The sequence below is a fragment of the Apium graveolens genome, chromosome 2 (genome assembly GCF_009905375.1).
Source record: "Apium graveolens cultivar Ventura chromosome 2, ASM990537v1, whole genome shotgun sequence".
Classification (NCBI taxonomy): domain Eukaryota; kingdom Viridiplantae; phylum Streptophyta; class Magnoliopsida; order Apiales; family Apiaceae; genus Apium; species Apium graveolens.
In genome coordinates, this window is record NC_133648.1 from 290,523,877 (window position 1) to 290,539,264 (window position 15,388).

General features: G+C 41.5%; 2 protein-coding genes and 1 long non-coding RNA gene across 3 annotated transcripts in view; all 3 read left to right on the top strand.

Annotated features, from left to right (window-relative positions):
• LOC141701958 (uncharacterized) overlaps positions 1–15,388 on the top strand; it is a 32,271-nt gene that overhangs the window by 14,370 nt on the left and 2,513 nt on the right. The gene's annotated exons all lie outside the window — the stretch shown is intronic.
• Positions 1,583–2,556, top strand: LOC141706342 (uncharacterized). The gene is made up of 3 exons (XR_012568774.1): positions 1,583–1,738; positions 1,948–1,984; positions 2,184–2,556. It is a non-coding gene; the product is annotated as an uncharacterized LOC141706342 (long non-coding RNA).
• Positions 3,217–4,092, top strand: LOC141706343 (actin-depolymerizing factor 1-like). The gene is made up of 4 exons (XM_074509128.1): positions 3,217–3,467; positions 3,568–3,653; positions 3,737–3,829; positions 3,920–4,092. Exons 1-4 carry the CDS (start codon positions 3,360–3,362, stop codon positions 3,930–3,932), a joined length of 300 nt encoding a protein of 99 aa, XP_074365229.1. The 5' UTR covers positions 3,217–3,359; the 3' UTR covers positions 3,933–4,092.

Consider the following 15,388-nt stretch of genomic DNA (forward strand, 5'->3'; position numbering starts at 1 on the left):
GTACTACTCCCTAAATCAAGATTCGATGTCGATTAACGAAATAAATTTTTTGAATGATTTTTTGGACGATCCAACCGTACGGATGTTAAAATATATTGATTTTAGCCATGTAAAAAAATAATAAAAAATTTCAAAATTTATCTTCCTTGAGTTTTAAAGGAAAATGAGGTAAAAGTACAACTCCCTAAAATAAGATTCGTTGCCGATTAACGAAATGATTTTTTGAAATGATTTTTTCGACGATCAAACCGTACGGATGTTAACATATATTGATTTTAGCCATGTAAAAAAATAAAATAAAAAATTAAAATTTATCTTGTTTGTGTTTTTAAGGAAAATGAGGTAAAAGTACTACTCCCTAAAATAAGATTCGATGCCGATTAACGAAATAATTTTTTTGAATGATTTTTTGGACGATCCAACCGTACGGATGTTAAAATATATTGATTTTAGCCATGTAAAAAAATAATAAAAAATTTCAAAATTTATCTTTCTTAAGTTTTAAAGGAAAATGAGGTAAATATACAACTCCCTAAAACAAGATTCGTTGCCGATTAACGAAATAATTTTTTGAAATGATTTTTTCGACGATCAAACCGTACGGATGTTAACATGTATTGATTTTAGCCATGTAAAAAAATAATAAAAAAATTTAAAATTTATCTTGTTAGTATTTTTAAGGAAAATGAGGTAAAAGTACTACTCCCTAAAACAAGATTCGATGCCGATTAACGAAATAATTTTTTTGAATGATTTTTTGGACGATCCAACCGTACGGATGTTAAAATATATTGATTTTAGCCATGTAAAAAAATAATAAATAATTTCAAAATTTATCTTCCTTGAGTTTTAAAGGAAAATGAGGTAAAAGTACAACTTCTTAAAACAAGATTCGTTGCCGATTAACAAAATAAATTTTTCAAATGATTTTTTGGGCGATCCAACCTTATAGATCTTAACATATATTGATTTTAGCCACGTAGAAAAATAAATAAATAAAATTTATCTTGCTTGAGTTTTTAAGGAAAATGAGGTAAAAGTACAACTCCCTAAAACAAGATTCGTTGCTGATTATCGAAATAATTTTTGAAATGGTTTTTTGGACGATCCAAATGTTAAAATATATTTATTTTAGCCATGTAAAAAAATAATAAAAAATTTCAAAATTTATCTTCCTTGAGTTTTAAAGGAAAATTTATCCAACCGTACGGATGTTAAGATATATCAATTTTAGTCATATGAAAAAATTATTAAAAAATGAAAAATGATTTTTTCATTTTTCACACCATTTTTGGTTTTCCCCCTTTAATTTTCATTTCCCCCTTCCTTCTAATTTTCATTCCCCCCTTACCTCCCCCTTCCCCTTTCTTTAGATCTGACCCCTCTTCTTCTCCTCTTTCTACTCTTTCATGTCTCTCCCACGACTTTTCTCTCTGTCCTCTCTCTACATGGTTTTGCCGTGGATTAAGTGTGTATTATGATGGGTTTAGATTTTTGAGTTTTCAAACCCTAACCATCTCCCTCTACAATGTTGAAGATATAATTGGAATGACATTTTTGACGAGACCAAAGATGAGAGTATCGATAGTGCTTGGAAGGTGAGGCAATTTGCATTGATATTTACTAGTAGGCTTACCCCTCTTCCTCTTCTGCTCAGACATGGCCAATCTTTTTACTCCTCCACAAAATCCAATCTTCATCGCCGGTCATTCAAGATACTCTTCAGTTTCCTATCCAGGTTCATATTTTATGTTAATTATTGGATTTTTGATGTACCCTTTTGAATTCTTGATAAATCTTGCTGACCCCTATTTGTGATTTGTGTGATTCCAGAAAGTTAGTTGTGGTATTAGAGGAATTGGTATTGGCCATACAGTAAACATTGAATTTTGTTCTTCTTGTTCTTGCTGGTTAAATGGAAATTACTAATTTTAGCTGATTTTGCAGGTAATTTGGGCTTTAAAATGGGCATCTGAATGAATTGGTAAATATATATGCTTTATTTGGAGTTTTGTTCTGATTATTTATGGGTTTTGGTTTAACTAATTGGAGATTTTTAAAATTGATGGTCCTCTATTTTACACAAAAAACTCCTCTGTCTAAATTCCATAGTGTTCTTCAGCCATAATTTTGAGTGAATGACACTTATATATGTGTGTTAATTTTGTGGTTGTTAAACACAGGGAATGTGCTAAAGAACCGGTTAGGTTCCACTCAGGTGCAGCAGAGAATAAGCTGAAATCTCATATACAAGAAGTACTCAAATGCTGAGGGAGGAGCTGTTTCTCTTCTTCCACGGGCCACAGGTAGTAATAGATCAAATTAATTTATGACTTCCAGATGAAATTGGAGAGGGACACGTTTTCTGGATATTACAGATAATTCAATGGTACAACTTCATACTTTGAGTCCGACATATACTGTGATGATTATTTTCTGTGTGACCTTAATTTCCTTCTCCATTTCCAAGCTGAATAACTTGAAAATATGAAACATTTCAAATTGATCAGCTTCATACTTCTGCTAGTTTTTTTAAGAATACTAGCATATACTATTTGTGACTCTTACCTATTTTTCATACTTTCTTAATTCTTTTTCCACAAGTATTTTCGTTTGTAATCTAATATTTTCAGAGAAGCAAGCATGTTATTAACTTGATTGCAAATGATTCAGCAAAAACAATTTTCCTGTTATGAACGGCTTTTAGTATCTAGATTTCCTTGTCAGGCCACATAATTGAATTATATAGTAGATATATCTACACAGGTTTTGTAGATTGTATCTAGATAATGGACATATGTATGTTATTTTGCAAAAGTTGTTCTACCTATGCTACATATACTAGGAATGTTATGTTTTTTTTAAAACCGACTGGATTTAGAACCGCCTTGTGCAGATCTAGGGTTGTGGTCTTGAAGCAGTTATCTTTATTAGTTTTGTTCTTTTAATGCATTATACATAACTGCACTTCATTTTAATACTAAAGATGTATAATGTTTATGGTCCAGTGGCTTGAATCAGAAATGCTGCGGCTCACTCATCTTCATGATAGAGCAAGTGATTTAGGCAATAAGAAAAAATATCCTTTGCTGTTAATTTTATGTTTCGTTCTCTCTGGGTTTTTCTTCTTCTTTGAATATTGTAAACAATCATTATGGATAAGTTATATACACATGCTTATGGCAACACAGGTGATTTACCTTGTGATATAGTAGTATTTAATTCTTACTTCTGAAGATAATGATAGTGAAATTGACAGTAATAAACAAGGTTTGCTTCTCACCTATCTGTCTATAATATAAACACTATTATTCAATAATCTTTTTATAATTACAAAAAAGTCTTTTGTTTGTTCAGAAATGTGTATGAGGGATAAAGGCTCTGGCTTTAGCAGGAGAGGAAGGGAGCCAATATCTCCAGGAAGTAATGATGTAAATGATTCCTGGAGTGGTGACAGGAATATACTAGTAAGAATGGAGAAATTGATACTAATTTACTAGACTAATATATGTATGCTCTATTTATATTATAAAGAATTAGCATTTTATCAATGATCATCAATAATAGGTATTGTCAAAGGTGGGTTCTACTTTAGGGATAGTAGAACATGGCGTTGAGTGCCGTATTTACCTTCATATGTACCTTTTCGGCAGGTAATTGCTCTGTGAACTCGTGTTATACTTTTCTTGCATTGAGTACATGAGATTTTACATTCAATATATGTTTATGAAGCTAGCCTTCCTGAAGATGAGTGTCATTATGCGATTTATGACTATGATTTTGTGACCGTAGAGAATTGGCAGAAGAGCAGAATTTTCTTCATTGAATGGTAAGTACAAAATGCGAGGTCTTAAATTTGCTTTATTTGCATTCCATTTCGTTAAGTTCATTTATTTATGATCTGTATATGGTTGTAAAGGTGTCCAAGGTAAGGAGCAAAATGATTTACGCAAGCTATAAAGACAGATTTAAGAGGGAATTCGACGGCATCCAGCTTGACTTGCCAGCCACTGATCCAACAGAAATGGGACTTGATGTTTTCAATAGCCAAGCTGATTAAAATGTGTACATTAATGAGCATTAGTAGAAATAGATTTTAAGTTATAATTGTAATTCTTGTAGAGAACCATTGTATTGTAAATTTAATTTCAATTGTGAAATAATAATTGAATTATTATAATACCATTTTATTTGAAAACTGGTTTAATTTAAATAATGAGATTAATTTTATAAACAGTTGTGTGAAAGCCACATTAAAAATGATAAAAACCATTGTATGTCTCAGTGCACATAGTTTTTTTTAAAAACTGTTGTCTTTTGATATTATTTGTAATGGTTTAAATCTTTTACACCATTGCGTAAAGCTGTTGTGAGCATAGCTAAAACACAATACCCAAAAAATAAAAAACCGTTGCGTAAAGTATCTCATACATTTATTTCTTAATAAAAACCATTGTGTAACTAGATGAAATAAATACATAAACTGTTGTAGGAGTCAATTCTCATAACACTATTTTTAACTATTGTGCCTGTAAATTGTTACAACGGCTAAAAAACTGTTGTTTGTAGAATATTATAAAGGGTCATATGCGTTGTGTGAATAAAAAGAGACAATGGTTTTATATTCGGTTGTGTGATGTATTTGTTACAATGGTGCGTAACCATTGTATGAGTGCCAAACACACCGCCCCCGGATAGACAACGAAAAATTCATCTTTTAGACAACGGTGGAAAATCATTGTCTGATTCAATATTTCTTGTAGTGTCCCGCCAAGCAAAGGTACGTGGGCATGTGACTATGACAGCTATCAACAACCAGCACACCAGACAAGCATGGTGCGTGTCAGGGGCCGTTAGGACACTCTGGAGGTGGTCCTCCCCTGGACACGTGTAAGCAATCTGCCCAAGCCAGGCGTCCTCCGCTCCCAAGATCCAACGGCCCAGATTCAGAGGTAACTACCCCTAAACCCTACCTTGGGGCTATATATACCCCCCAGGGCTGAAGGGTTTAGGGGTTGGAAAATAATTTCTCTTGCACTCACACACTCACATACACTCAAAAACATACAGCAGCCATCACATAAAAACACACATACACAGCAGCCTCTAAATTACATAAACATATATCCCTTCATCTTCTCCAAAGCCTGTTCTCATTCTCACACCGGAGGCGCCGTGGGAGCCAAACCCCCCTTCCGGTGTTATTTTGCAGGCGCCCAACCAGCAGCTACACCCCATCCACGCATAGAAGGTCCAGGAATGCCGTCGGACGGAGCCGCCCGCTCACCGGAGTTATCATTTGGCGCTAGAAGGAGGGGGCTCCATCCTTGGGTCTCGGTGCCCCTGGATTCATCCTCATCAGCAAACTCTTGAGAGAGTCCACTTTCAAACCTGTAAGAACATAAACAACCAAACCCTTTCTTGAATATGAGTTTTCATTTTAGCCACGTTTGTATGAGCTTGTTGCTTTAGGCCAAGTTTGTGTGAGCCCGCTCTTGTTTGTTAAGTTTTAGTTGTTTAGGGTTTGATAATCTTGGTAATCTTGAAGCCTGGGGTTTGATAGTCTTGGTGATTTTAAAACCCAGAACTGTTTTAGCTTGCATATTTTCTTTTGTGTTCAAGAGCCTGCTGTTCTTGCTTAGTATTGTTGTTAGCAAAACCCAGAAAATTTGCTTGCTGTTATTCTGGAATTTTTTTTTGTAATCTTCAAAAAAGCAACCTCAGATCCACATTTGTAGCCTCAAATCTTGGTTAGTTGTTTGTACAATTGTGGTAATGGCAAGAGCAGGAAAAAGTACAGCTGGTAGGCCCTCCGCCAGTACCCACATTCAGGATCAAGACCCCTCTCAAGTTCAAGAACCTGGGGGAGACAGGGAGACATTCCAGGAGCAACCACTGACACAACATACTCCAATCAGGGATGCTAGAAATGTCATAGAGCTAAATCAGTACAAGTACACCAATGTTCCAGTTGCAGAGGAGCATATGGCTAACTTAACAAGCCATGAACTCGCTGAAGCAATCAGGCTCTACAGAGATGAACAAGCCCGGGCTCAGATGGAATTTGAGCAAGATGATGAGCAAGAAGAGTCCGGGGATTCCCAGCAATCCAGGAGATCTGTCTTCGACCGAATTGGGGCTAAGGCAAAAAAGAATCAAAAGGAGCCTAGCAAGAAGGAGACAGAAGCAACCAGAAAGAAAAAGCTAGAAGAAATCAGAGAAAAGATAAGAAAAGAGGAGGAGGAAAAGCTGGAGCAAAAAATTCAGAAAAGAATGCAGATGGAGGAGGAAAGACTCCTAACTAAAACAAAAGGAAAAAGAACCCGGAGGGACCCTAGCCCCGAACTCATTTCTGATGACGAAGAGGAGGGTCAGAAAGACCTCAAGGAAATGATCTACGAGCTCCAGAGAAAAATGGAGAAAGAATCCGGGGTGGAAGTTGGGAAAACCCTCACGCCCTTCAGCCACTCCCTAGAAGCCATCCCCCGACAGAAAAATCTCAAACACTACAACTTCGATTCTTTCGATGGCCTGGGGGATCCGGAAGAGCACCTCAACTATTTCGAACATATAGCTCAGATATACTATTACAATGACTTGACGAAATCCAGATTCTTCGCCTCGACCCTCAAAGGGGGGGCTCAAAGATGGTTCAGCAGAATCCCATCAAGAAGCATCCACTCCTGGAAAGAATTCAGAGAAGCCTTCCTTAGAAGATTCAGAGCCAATAAAACACATGAAATGCACATGTGCCACCTGGAGACAATCCGCCAGTACGATAACGAAGCACTCTCAGCCTATATGCGGAGGTTCCAGGAAGCCATCAACAAAGTTTCGAATCTCGATGAAAGGGAGGCTCTAAGCATATTTCGAAGAAACCTGGATCTAGAACACAACGAGAGATATATTGTGGAATTGATAAACAAGGAACCCCAAAGCCTGGCCGCTGCTTATTCTATGGCAGCCCGGTTTATAAAAGAAACGGATGTTCTCCAGGCAATGAGAATGACTCGGAATGGAGGGAACAGGAACAAATCTTCTGATGACCGACCGAAAGGGGGTTACCATCAGGAGAAAAAGTTCAAACAAAGCAACCAAACCCAACAAACAAACATTGTACAAAACACCCCAATATTCCAAAGATTGGGTCCTAAAACAGAATCCAAAAGTGATCCCGGTCCCCCTAGGCAGCAAAGGGAGCCTAGGCAAGAGCCAGAATGGACACAACTAAACAGGACCCGGGAAGAGATATTGAAGGAGATCAAGGGAAAACCATTCTACTATCCTCCAAAGCCAATGCAGACTCCCCCAGAGAGCAGGCCTTACAACAGACAGTGCGACTATCATGAAACCCATGGGCACAAGACTGAGAATTGTCTCTCTTTAAAATACTTCATTGAAGATCAAGTCAAGAAAGGCAACCTGAATCAATACATCTCAAGAGAGAAAAATCAGAGAGAGGAAAGGCAAAGAAAAGGTAAGAATGTGGTAAATGTGGTCCTGGGAGGCTCACACTCTCCCCCCAGGAGCCCGGGCTCAGAAGATGAGGTATTCTCAATCCAATCCTACCCGGAGATGATGATCTCATTCAGCAGCAAGGATTATGAAGGGGTCAACCCAAATCACAACGAAGCCTTGGTGGTAACACTTGATATCTTTGACAACGAAGTGAGAAGGATGCTGATTGATAATGGATCTTCAGTAAACATACTCTTCAAGCATACTGTGGACCGGATGAAGCTAGGGAGCGTGCGCTCAAATGAATGCCGAGAGGACCCTCTGTATGGGTTCGGGAACAACTTGGTCCCGATCCAAGGAACTTTGTACTTGCCGGTGACGTTTGGATCGGCCCCAAACCAAGTTACCCATGTGATTAAATTCTACGTGATCAATACTCCCTCATCTTACAATGGCATAATTGGGCGCTCAGCCTTAACCAGGATCCAAGCAATCACCTCCATATCACATTTAAAAATCAAGTTCCCAACCCCAACCGGGGTAGGACAAATCAAGGGAGACTATGAGGTAGCTGAAAGATGTTATAACCAGGCTCTGGTAATGGCTGAGACCCATCAAGATAACAAGAGAAAGGCAGTCGTGCTCCGGAAACAGCAAAGTATTAAGAAACATCGCCAACAACTAAGGGATGATGGGAGAAAAGAAGTTCAGGTCATAGAGACCCTCTCAAGTCCAAAAGCAACCAAACAAGGCTCAGAAGAGCAAAAAAGCAACCAAGTCACAGAAGGGATTGGATTGGGCCTAGGCATTGACCAAACCAACCCTACTGTGCAAGCAACCAAACCAGAAATTACTGAAGAAAGAAACAATAAAGAGATGACAGCCCAGGCTCAGATTTATATGAAAAAGAACACAGAGGCTCGGATCCAGAAGATGGTATCAGATACGGATCAATCCAAGATAGAGGCCGCTGTTGAAACAGAAACAATTCTGATCAGTAAAAGCGATCCTTCAAAAAAGATAAAGATAGGATCCGGGCTCGAGGCTAATTTCAGAAAAGACTTGGTGTCACTACTCCAAGGGTACTCTGATATATTCGCTTGGACCCCGAAAGAAATGCCCGGGTTGGATGAATCCATAGCGATGCATAGCTTGGACGTCAACCCAGAGAGGAAGCCAGTCAAGTAAAAGAGAAGAAATTTTGCCCCGGAAAGGCAGAAAACAATCGATGAAGAAATTGAGAAACTACTGAAAGCTGGAATAATATGCGAAGTCAAATACCCAGAATGGCTGGCAAATGTAGTGATGGTGAAAAAACCAAACGGAAAGTGGAGAATGTGTATCGATTACACAGACTTGAACAGTGCATGCCCAAAAGACCCCTACCCTTTGCCAAATATTGATCAATTGATCGATGAAACCTCTGGGCATGTGATGCTAAGTTTCATGGACGCCTACTCGGGATACAACCAGATCAAGATGAATCCCAGCGACATTCTAAAAACAGCCTTCATCACCCACAGGGCGGTCTATGCCTATATAATGTTGCCGTTCGGATTGACTAATGCGGGAACAACATATCAAAGGGCAATGAACAAAATCTTCAAGGACCAGATTGGAAGGAACCTGGAATCATATGTCGATGACATGATTGCAAAGTCCACAAGCATCCCCGGGCACATAGGAGGCCTGAGAGAATGCTTCGACAACTTGAGAAAATACTCACTCAGGCTCAATCCAGAAAAATGCACATTTGGAGTAGGGGCAGGAAAATTCCTTGGATTCATGATAAGCAACCGAGGAATTGAAGCCAACCCAGAGAAGATAAAGGCAATTCAAGAGATGAAGGCTCCCAAAACACAAAAAGATGTGCAGAAGCTAGCAGGATCACTAGCAGCACTCAGAAGATTCATCTCCAAGCTAGCTGAGAGATGCCTACCCTTCTTTGACCTGTTAAAAGGAGCAACCAACAAGAGAGAAGTTAATTGGAGCCCGGAATGCCAAAGCGTATTTGAAGAAATCAAAAGGTACCTTTCTCAACCCCCTGTGTTAACAAAAGCTCAACCCGGGGAACCCCTATCCCTTTACCTGTCAGCAGGGGCCCTGGCAGTTGGAGCAGCCTTGATCAGGGAAGAGAATGGTAAACAGCAACCAGTTTATTATATGAGCCAAGTGCTGAAAGATGCAGAGACCCGATACCCGAGCCTAGAAAAGTTTGCTTATGCCTTAGTCACAGCATCCAGGAAACTCAGACACTACTTCCAGGGAAGGGAGATACGAGTCGTAACAAATCAACCATTAAGGAAGATAATACACAAGCCAGATGTCTCAGGGAGGTTGGTAAATTGGTCAGTTGAGCTAAGTCAGTTCAATCTAAGTTTCATTCCTAGAACAGCAATCAAAGCCCATGCTCTAGCTGATTTCATCATAGAATGCAATTTCCCAGAAGAAGAGCCCGTGCCCATGAGCATTAACCCTGAGAGAAACACAGACCAAGAAATAGAAGCCTGGGCTCTCAAAGTTGACGGTTCTTCAACAAATGAAAGATCGGGAGCCGGGCTCATCCTAAAGAGCCCAAAAGGATTCACAATCCAAACAGCAATCTCCTTTGCATTCTCAGCAACAAACAACCAAGCAGAGTACGAGGCCTTAATCGCAGGACTGAAGCTAGCAAGAACACTAAGGATCCAGAATCTCAAAATCTACAGCGACTCCCAGATCTTCGTAAAGCAAACAAATGGCGAGTACATAGCCAAGAATCCAGTTCTAGCCAAGTACCAGGCTCTGGTCCAAAGCTACCTCGCCTTGATACCAAAAATACAAGTCATCCAAATCTGCAGAGAGGAAAATTCAGAAGCTGATACACTATCTAAGCTTGTTCAAAATTCATCAGACCTGGATTGTTCCGTCTACTTCGAAGAATTGCAGAAACCAAGCACAGATTCTGAGGAAGTCATGGAAATAGACAACAGTCCAAATTGGATGACCCCATTCATTAACTACTTAGAGAAGGGAGAGCTCCCGGAGGATAAAGGGAAGGCGCAAAGGCTAAAGGCAAAAGCTTCAAAATTCTTCATGGAAGAGGGAATACTCTATCGCCGGACCTTCTCCTCCCCCATCCTCAAGTGCATAGGCCCAGGAGAGGCACAGTACTGCCTCATGGAAGTTCACGAAGGAATCTGCGGGGACCACATATCCGCAAAAGCACTAGCTCATAAAATCATAAGGCAGGGGTACTACTGGCCTACTATCCATCAGGATTCAATAGACTTTGTGAAAAAATGCAAGGAATGCCAACTCTTCAGCAATATGACACGGATGAGCCCAGTCCTACCTTCTTCAGTCTTATCACCAATCCCATTTGCTGTATGGGGCATTGATATCATGGGACCCTTTCCCAGGGCCAGAGGAGACCTCAGGTACTTACTAGTCTCAATTGATTATATGACAAAATGGGTAGAAGCAAAGGCAATGAGAACAATAAACCATCAAGATTGCATCAAGTTCATGGATAACATTCTAATGAGGTTCGGGATCCCGAGAGTACTGGTCTCAGATAATGGTCCACAGTTTGTTGGTTCAGAATTCGAATCCTACCTTCAAGAAAGGGGCATCCGGCACAAGAAGTCATCAGTAGCCTACCCTCAAGGAAATGGCCAAGTTGAAGTAACAAACCGAATACTTCTCAGGGGGATAGAGAAGAGACTAAGGGAAAGCAAAACCAAATGGCCAGAAGAATTGCCTAATGTACTTTGGGCATACAGAACAAGCCCCAGAATAAGCACAGGAGAAACCCCCTTCAAGCTGGCTTATGGAACTGAAGCCATGCTACCAATTGAAGTAGGATCCCCCTCCCATCGAGCAATCAACTTTGATGAGATAGCAAATGAGGAGGGGCTCAGAATGAATATTGAGCTAATTGATGAAGTCCGAGACCAGGCAGTGGCAAGAATGGAAAAATATAAGCAGAAAATAAGAGAGCACTTCAGCAAGAAGTCCCGGGTCAAAAACTTTCAAGTTGGAGACATGGTACTTCGAGACACGGAAGCTTCAGACCCCACCAAAACTGGAAAGCTAATGCCAAAGTGGGAAGGCCCATACCAAGTCAAGGAAGTTCTAAGGCCAGGAACATACAAGCTCATGAACATGGATGAGTCTGAAGTACCGAATACATGGCATGGACTCAGGCTCAGAAAGTTTTACCAGTAGAAAAAGCAACAAAAAGCAACCAGAACTTGTAGCCTATGGCAAGCAACGAATCTAGGATCCTATATCTTGTATGAAAAAATTTGCAAATCAATGAAAAGATTTTTCCTTCCCTAGAAAGTTATCACTTTTAAATTACCAGTCATGGAAGCAAAAAACAACCCGGGCACGTTCTCATACCCGGGTCAGAAGCAAACAACAAAAGCTACCACTATTTGCTTAGAAAAATTCTAAGTAAATGGAGCAATCACCAATCCGGGTTAGACATAACCGGATTGAAAGCAAATTTAAAAGCAAAAAATAACCCGGATTAGCATTCAAATCCGGGTCACAAACAACCATTATGTACTTAAATTTTCCAAGTACATAAAGCAGAAAAGGAAAAAACAACCCGGATTAGCATTCAAATCCGGGATGCAAACAAACATTATGTACTTAAATTCTCAAAGTACATAAATCAAAAAAAGCAAACATCAATCCGGGTTCAACATACCCGGATTGAAAGCAAAATTAAAAGCAAGTACATAAAGTAAAAAATTAAGCATCAACCCGGACACTGTCCCATACCCGGACCAAACCCGATATGAACCCAGTCCGGATTAGGGGCAATAATAAGGATTCGGATTGCTCAAAAAGGAAAAACAACAGAAGAAAAGCAAACATTTTCTACGACGAAAGAAAATTTCAAAGAAGGATCCGGATTGACATCAATCCGGAACAAATCCAAATATTATATATAGTTCAAATCCAAGTACGAAATCGAGAAATCCTAGAAATGAACTTACATGGGCTGGGCCCGAGAAGCTGTGCAAAGCTGGTCCGGATCTAGAGGAAGCTGGGGCTCGGACCATCGTAGGGTTCCGGTTCACCTTGACCCTGCTCAACTACAGCCTTTGCGGCAAGGAACTCCTGGATAAAGCTCTCCCAGGAAGCAAAGGGGTCAGTTTTGATATGGCGCTCGGCAACTACCCAGGACCTGCGCACCTCGGGAACCCCGGCCTGAGCAACCTCGAAATCATAAACATCGCTGGCCTTGAACTCAGCAATGATGGCCTCCTTGTTCAGATTCTCTTTAGCAGCAAGCTCGGCCTTGAGCCTCTCAACTTCCTGGGCCAGCCCCTCGGCCCGGGTCTCCGAATTCTTCAGTTTCTCATTCAACCCGGCCTCCACAACCCGGAACCCCTCTCGGGCCTCCTCCAGCTCACCCCTTAGGGAATCAGAAAGCATCTTCTCAGCTTTAGTCCGGTTGTTAGCCTCCTTGAGCTCAGGGAAGGCAACATCGGAGCAGATAGATATCGCACTCCCGAGCTGAGAAATAAAAAAAAATAGATTGTAAGCAAAAAGTGGATTGGGGAGCATAATCCGAGACTACGGGATTAAAAATTCAGAAGTTACCTGCCCCCATTGACCTGTGACCCTTTTCAAGGCAGCAGTCATATTATAACCCTCAACCTCCTCCCAATCTTCCTCGGAGGGAATACTGGACATAAACCCGGCTAGGTCGATTAAAGTTTTGGTCCCTATCTTCACGACCTCCCCATGCGGTCCCTTCCCCTCCGAGTGGCATATCACCCGGTCAGCAATAACAGTTTTTCCGCGAGGAGGCTTTCCCGGGGCGGATTTCCTCTTCTTCGAAGGAGGCTCCTCATCAGAGATTTCCTGGACGTCTGGGTCCTTAGCCAGGGGAGCATTACCCGGATCAGCCACATTCCGGGGGGCAGAAGACTCGGCACCACCCTCTGCATCCGCAGATCCGGATCCGGTACCGGGGGCCCCCTTGGTTGTCTTGTATGCCAACCCCAACGAGTTAAAAGCTGCTGCATAAGCTGAAGAGGACATTATGGCCCGGGATGCAGGGTTGTAATTCGGCAAACCTGAAAAGTGGGGAAACAGAACTATAAGCACAGGATTGATAAAAATGCAAATACTCCCAAATCCGGGAGTAAAATACTGCAGCATGCCCGGATCATGGGAAGACGATTTATGCAAACAGGCGACAAGTAAAAAAGCAAAATATACGAGGATCCGGATCATAAGGGAAATCAGAGAGACCCGGATCAAATACCAAACAGAAAGAAAGAGGAACGTAATCCAGATTCCCGAGTATGGACGAGAACCCGGATCACTGACAGAACAGATTAAAGAAAAACTTACAGCCAAGTTGGAACAGGAGTTTATGGTTCATAAACGTATCCCGGGTTGGCTGGAACCCGAGACTACCACAAAATTTTCTAATTTGGTCTACAGCCTCCCCCTCTAAGATCTCTGGGTTGAACTTCGTCTTAACCTCCCCAGCTGTGAAATAAGGAAGATACTCCAAATCGTACCCCTTCAACATCAATATCTCCCCATTCCAATGTTTCAAAGAAGTCTGGTGCATAACCGGTTTGGACCTACCCGGACCAAATCCACACTCTGCTGCCCGGAATCTCAGCTCGTAAAAAGGTTTCTGGCTTGACCTAGAAAGATAAAATATCTGGTGGAACAACTTGAAGGTAGGCATGAGCCCGGCCTTGTTGCAGCAAGCTATGAACCAAGTCATAGACTTTATTCCATTTGGAGTTATCTGCATGGGGGATATCCTATAGACATACTTACATAGGTGCTTGAGAAAAATATGACAGCGTGGACTCCACCCGGACCTTAAATGCTCCAGCCAGACCGGGACAAAACCATCCGCAGGACGATGAAAGATCCTCTCATACGGCTCGGGCCACCTCCAAGCGATATCAGGAGTCAACTGAAAAGCAGCCCGAATTGCCTTGTCCATATCACCCGGTTCAGCTTCAGCATAAAAATCCAGGGCGCCCTGATCATAAAGGCCCGGGTGGCCATCCTCGTGCCTCTCGTATCGGACTCGGGTATAGTATATGCTATCTTCAAACCCGGGTGGCTTTCTAACAAAGTGATATTTAATATCGGACCAGCGGCCATCCGGGGTGAAAATAACAGAGTTTTCTGGAAGCCTCTTGAACCGGAAGCTTGTAATTGTTCCCACGGACCCGGACCCCTTTCTAACCATCTCGCCCCGGATCTGTTCTCTACCAGACGAATAAACTTACGAGTTACAAGCAAATAAGGAGACGGCGGCACAACAGCGGAGAGATCCAAAAACAAGAGCGGCAACCAGGATTATTCTACTATTCTACCCTAATCCGGATTGGCATCCATTACACCAGATCCGGATTGGGGGGCAACCAGGAGCACCAATTTTTCTGAAGCAACTATTCTACCTCAATCTGGATTGGCATCTACTACACCAGATGCGGATTGGGGGGCAGCCAGGAGCGTAAATTTTTCTGAAGCAAATTTTCTACCTAAATCCGGATTGGTATCCACTACACCAGATCCGGATTGGGTGGCAACCAGGAGCGGAAATTTTCCTTTACTAAGCCAAACATGCAACCCAACTCTACTCCCTCATCCAGAAATTCTGCATAAGGGAGTGGGGGGCAAATGATAGGGTACAAGATACCCGGATAGGCGTCGACCTGGACTAAAGGGAGACATGCTCAACCGATCTGCTAAGGCCCCCCTCTCCCAGGCCAATCAAGCATAGGAGCCCAGGCCCGGGTCTATCCTACCTCCCGGATCCGGATCCGCCTGCCTACCCGGATCCGGATCGGGGCCAAAACCACAGTTAGGGTGGTCCTAGCAAGCACATGCACATCCCACATCCCGCCAAGCAAAGGTACGTGGGCACGTGACTATGACAGCTATCAAC

Coding starts and splice junctions, on each gene's coding strand:
- LOC141706343 (XM_074509128.1), top strand. CDS start 3,360: ATGTGTATGAGGGATAAAGGCTCTGGCTTTAGCAGGAGAGGAAGGGAG. Junction 3,468..3,567: donor GTGGTGACAGGAATATACTA/GTAAGAATGGAG, acceptor CATCAATAATAG/GTATTGTCAAAGGTGGGTTC. Junction 3,654..3,736: donor CATATGTACCTTTTCGGCAG/GTAATTGCTCTG, acceptor TTATGAAGCTAG/CCTTCCTGAAGATGAGTGTC.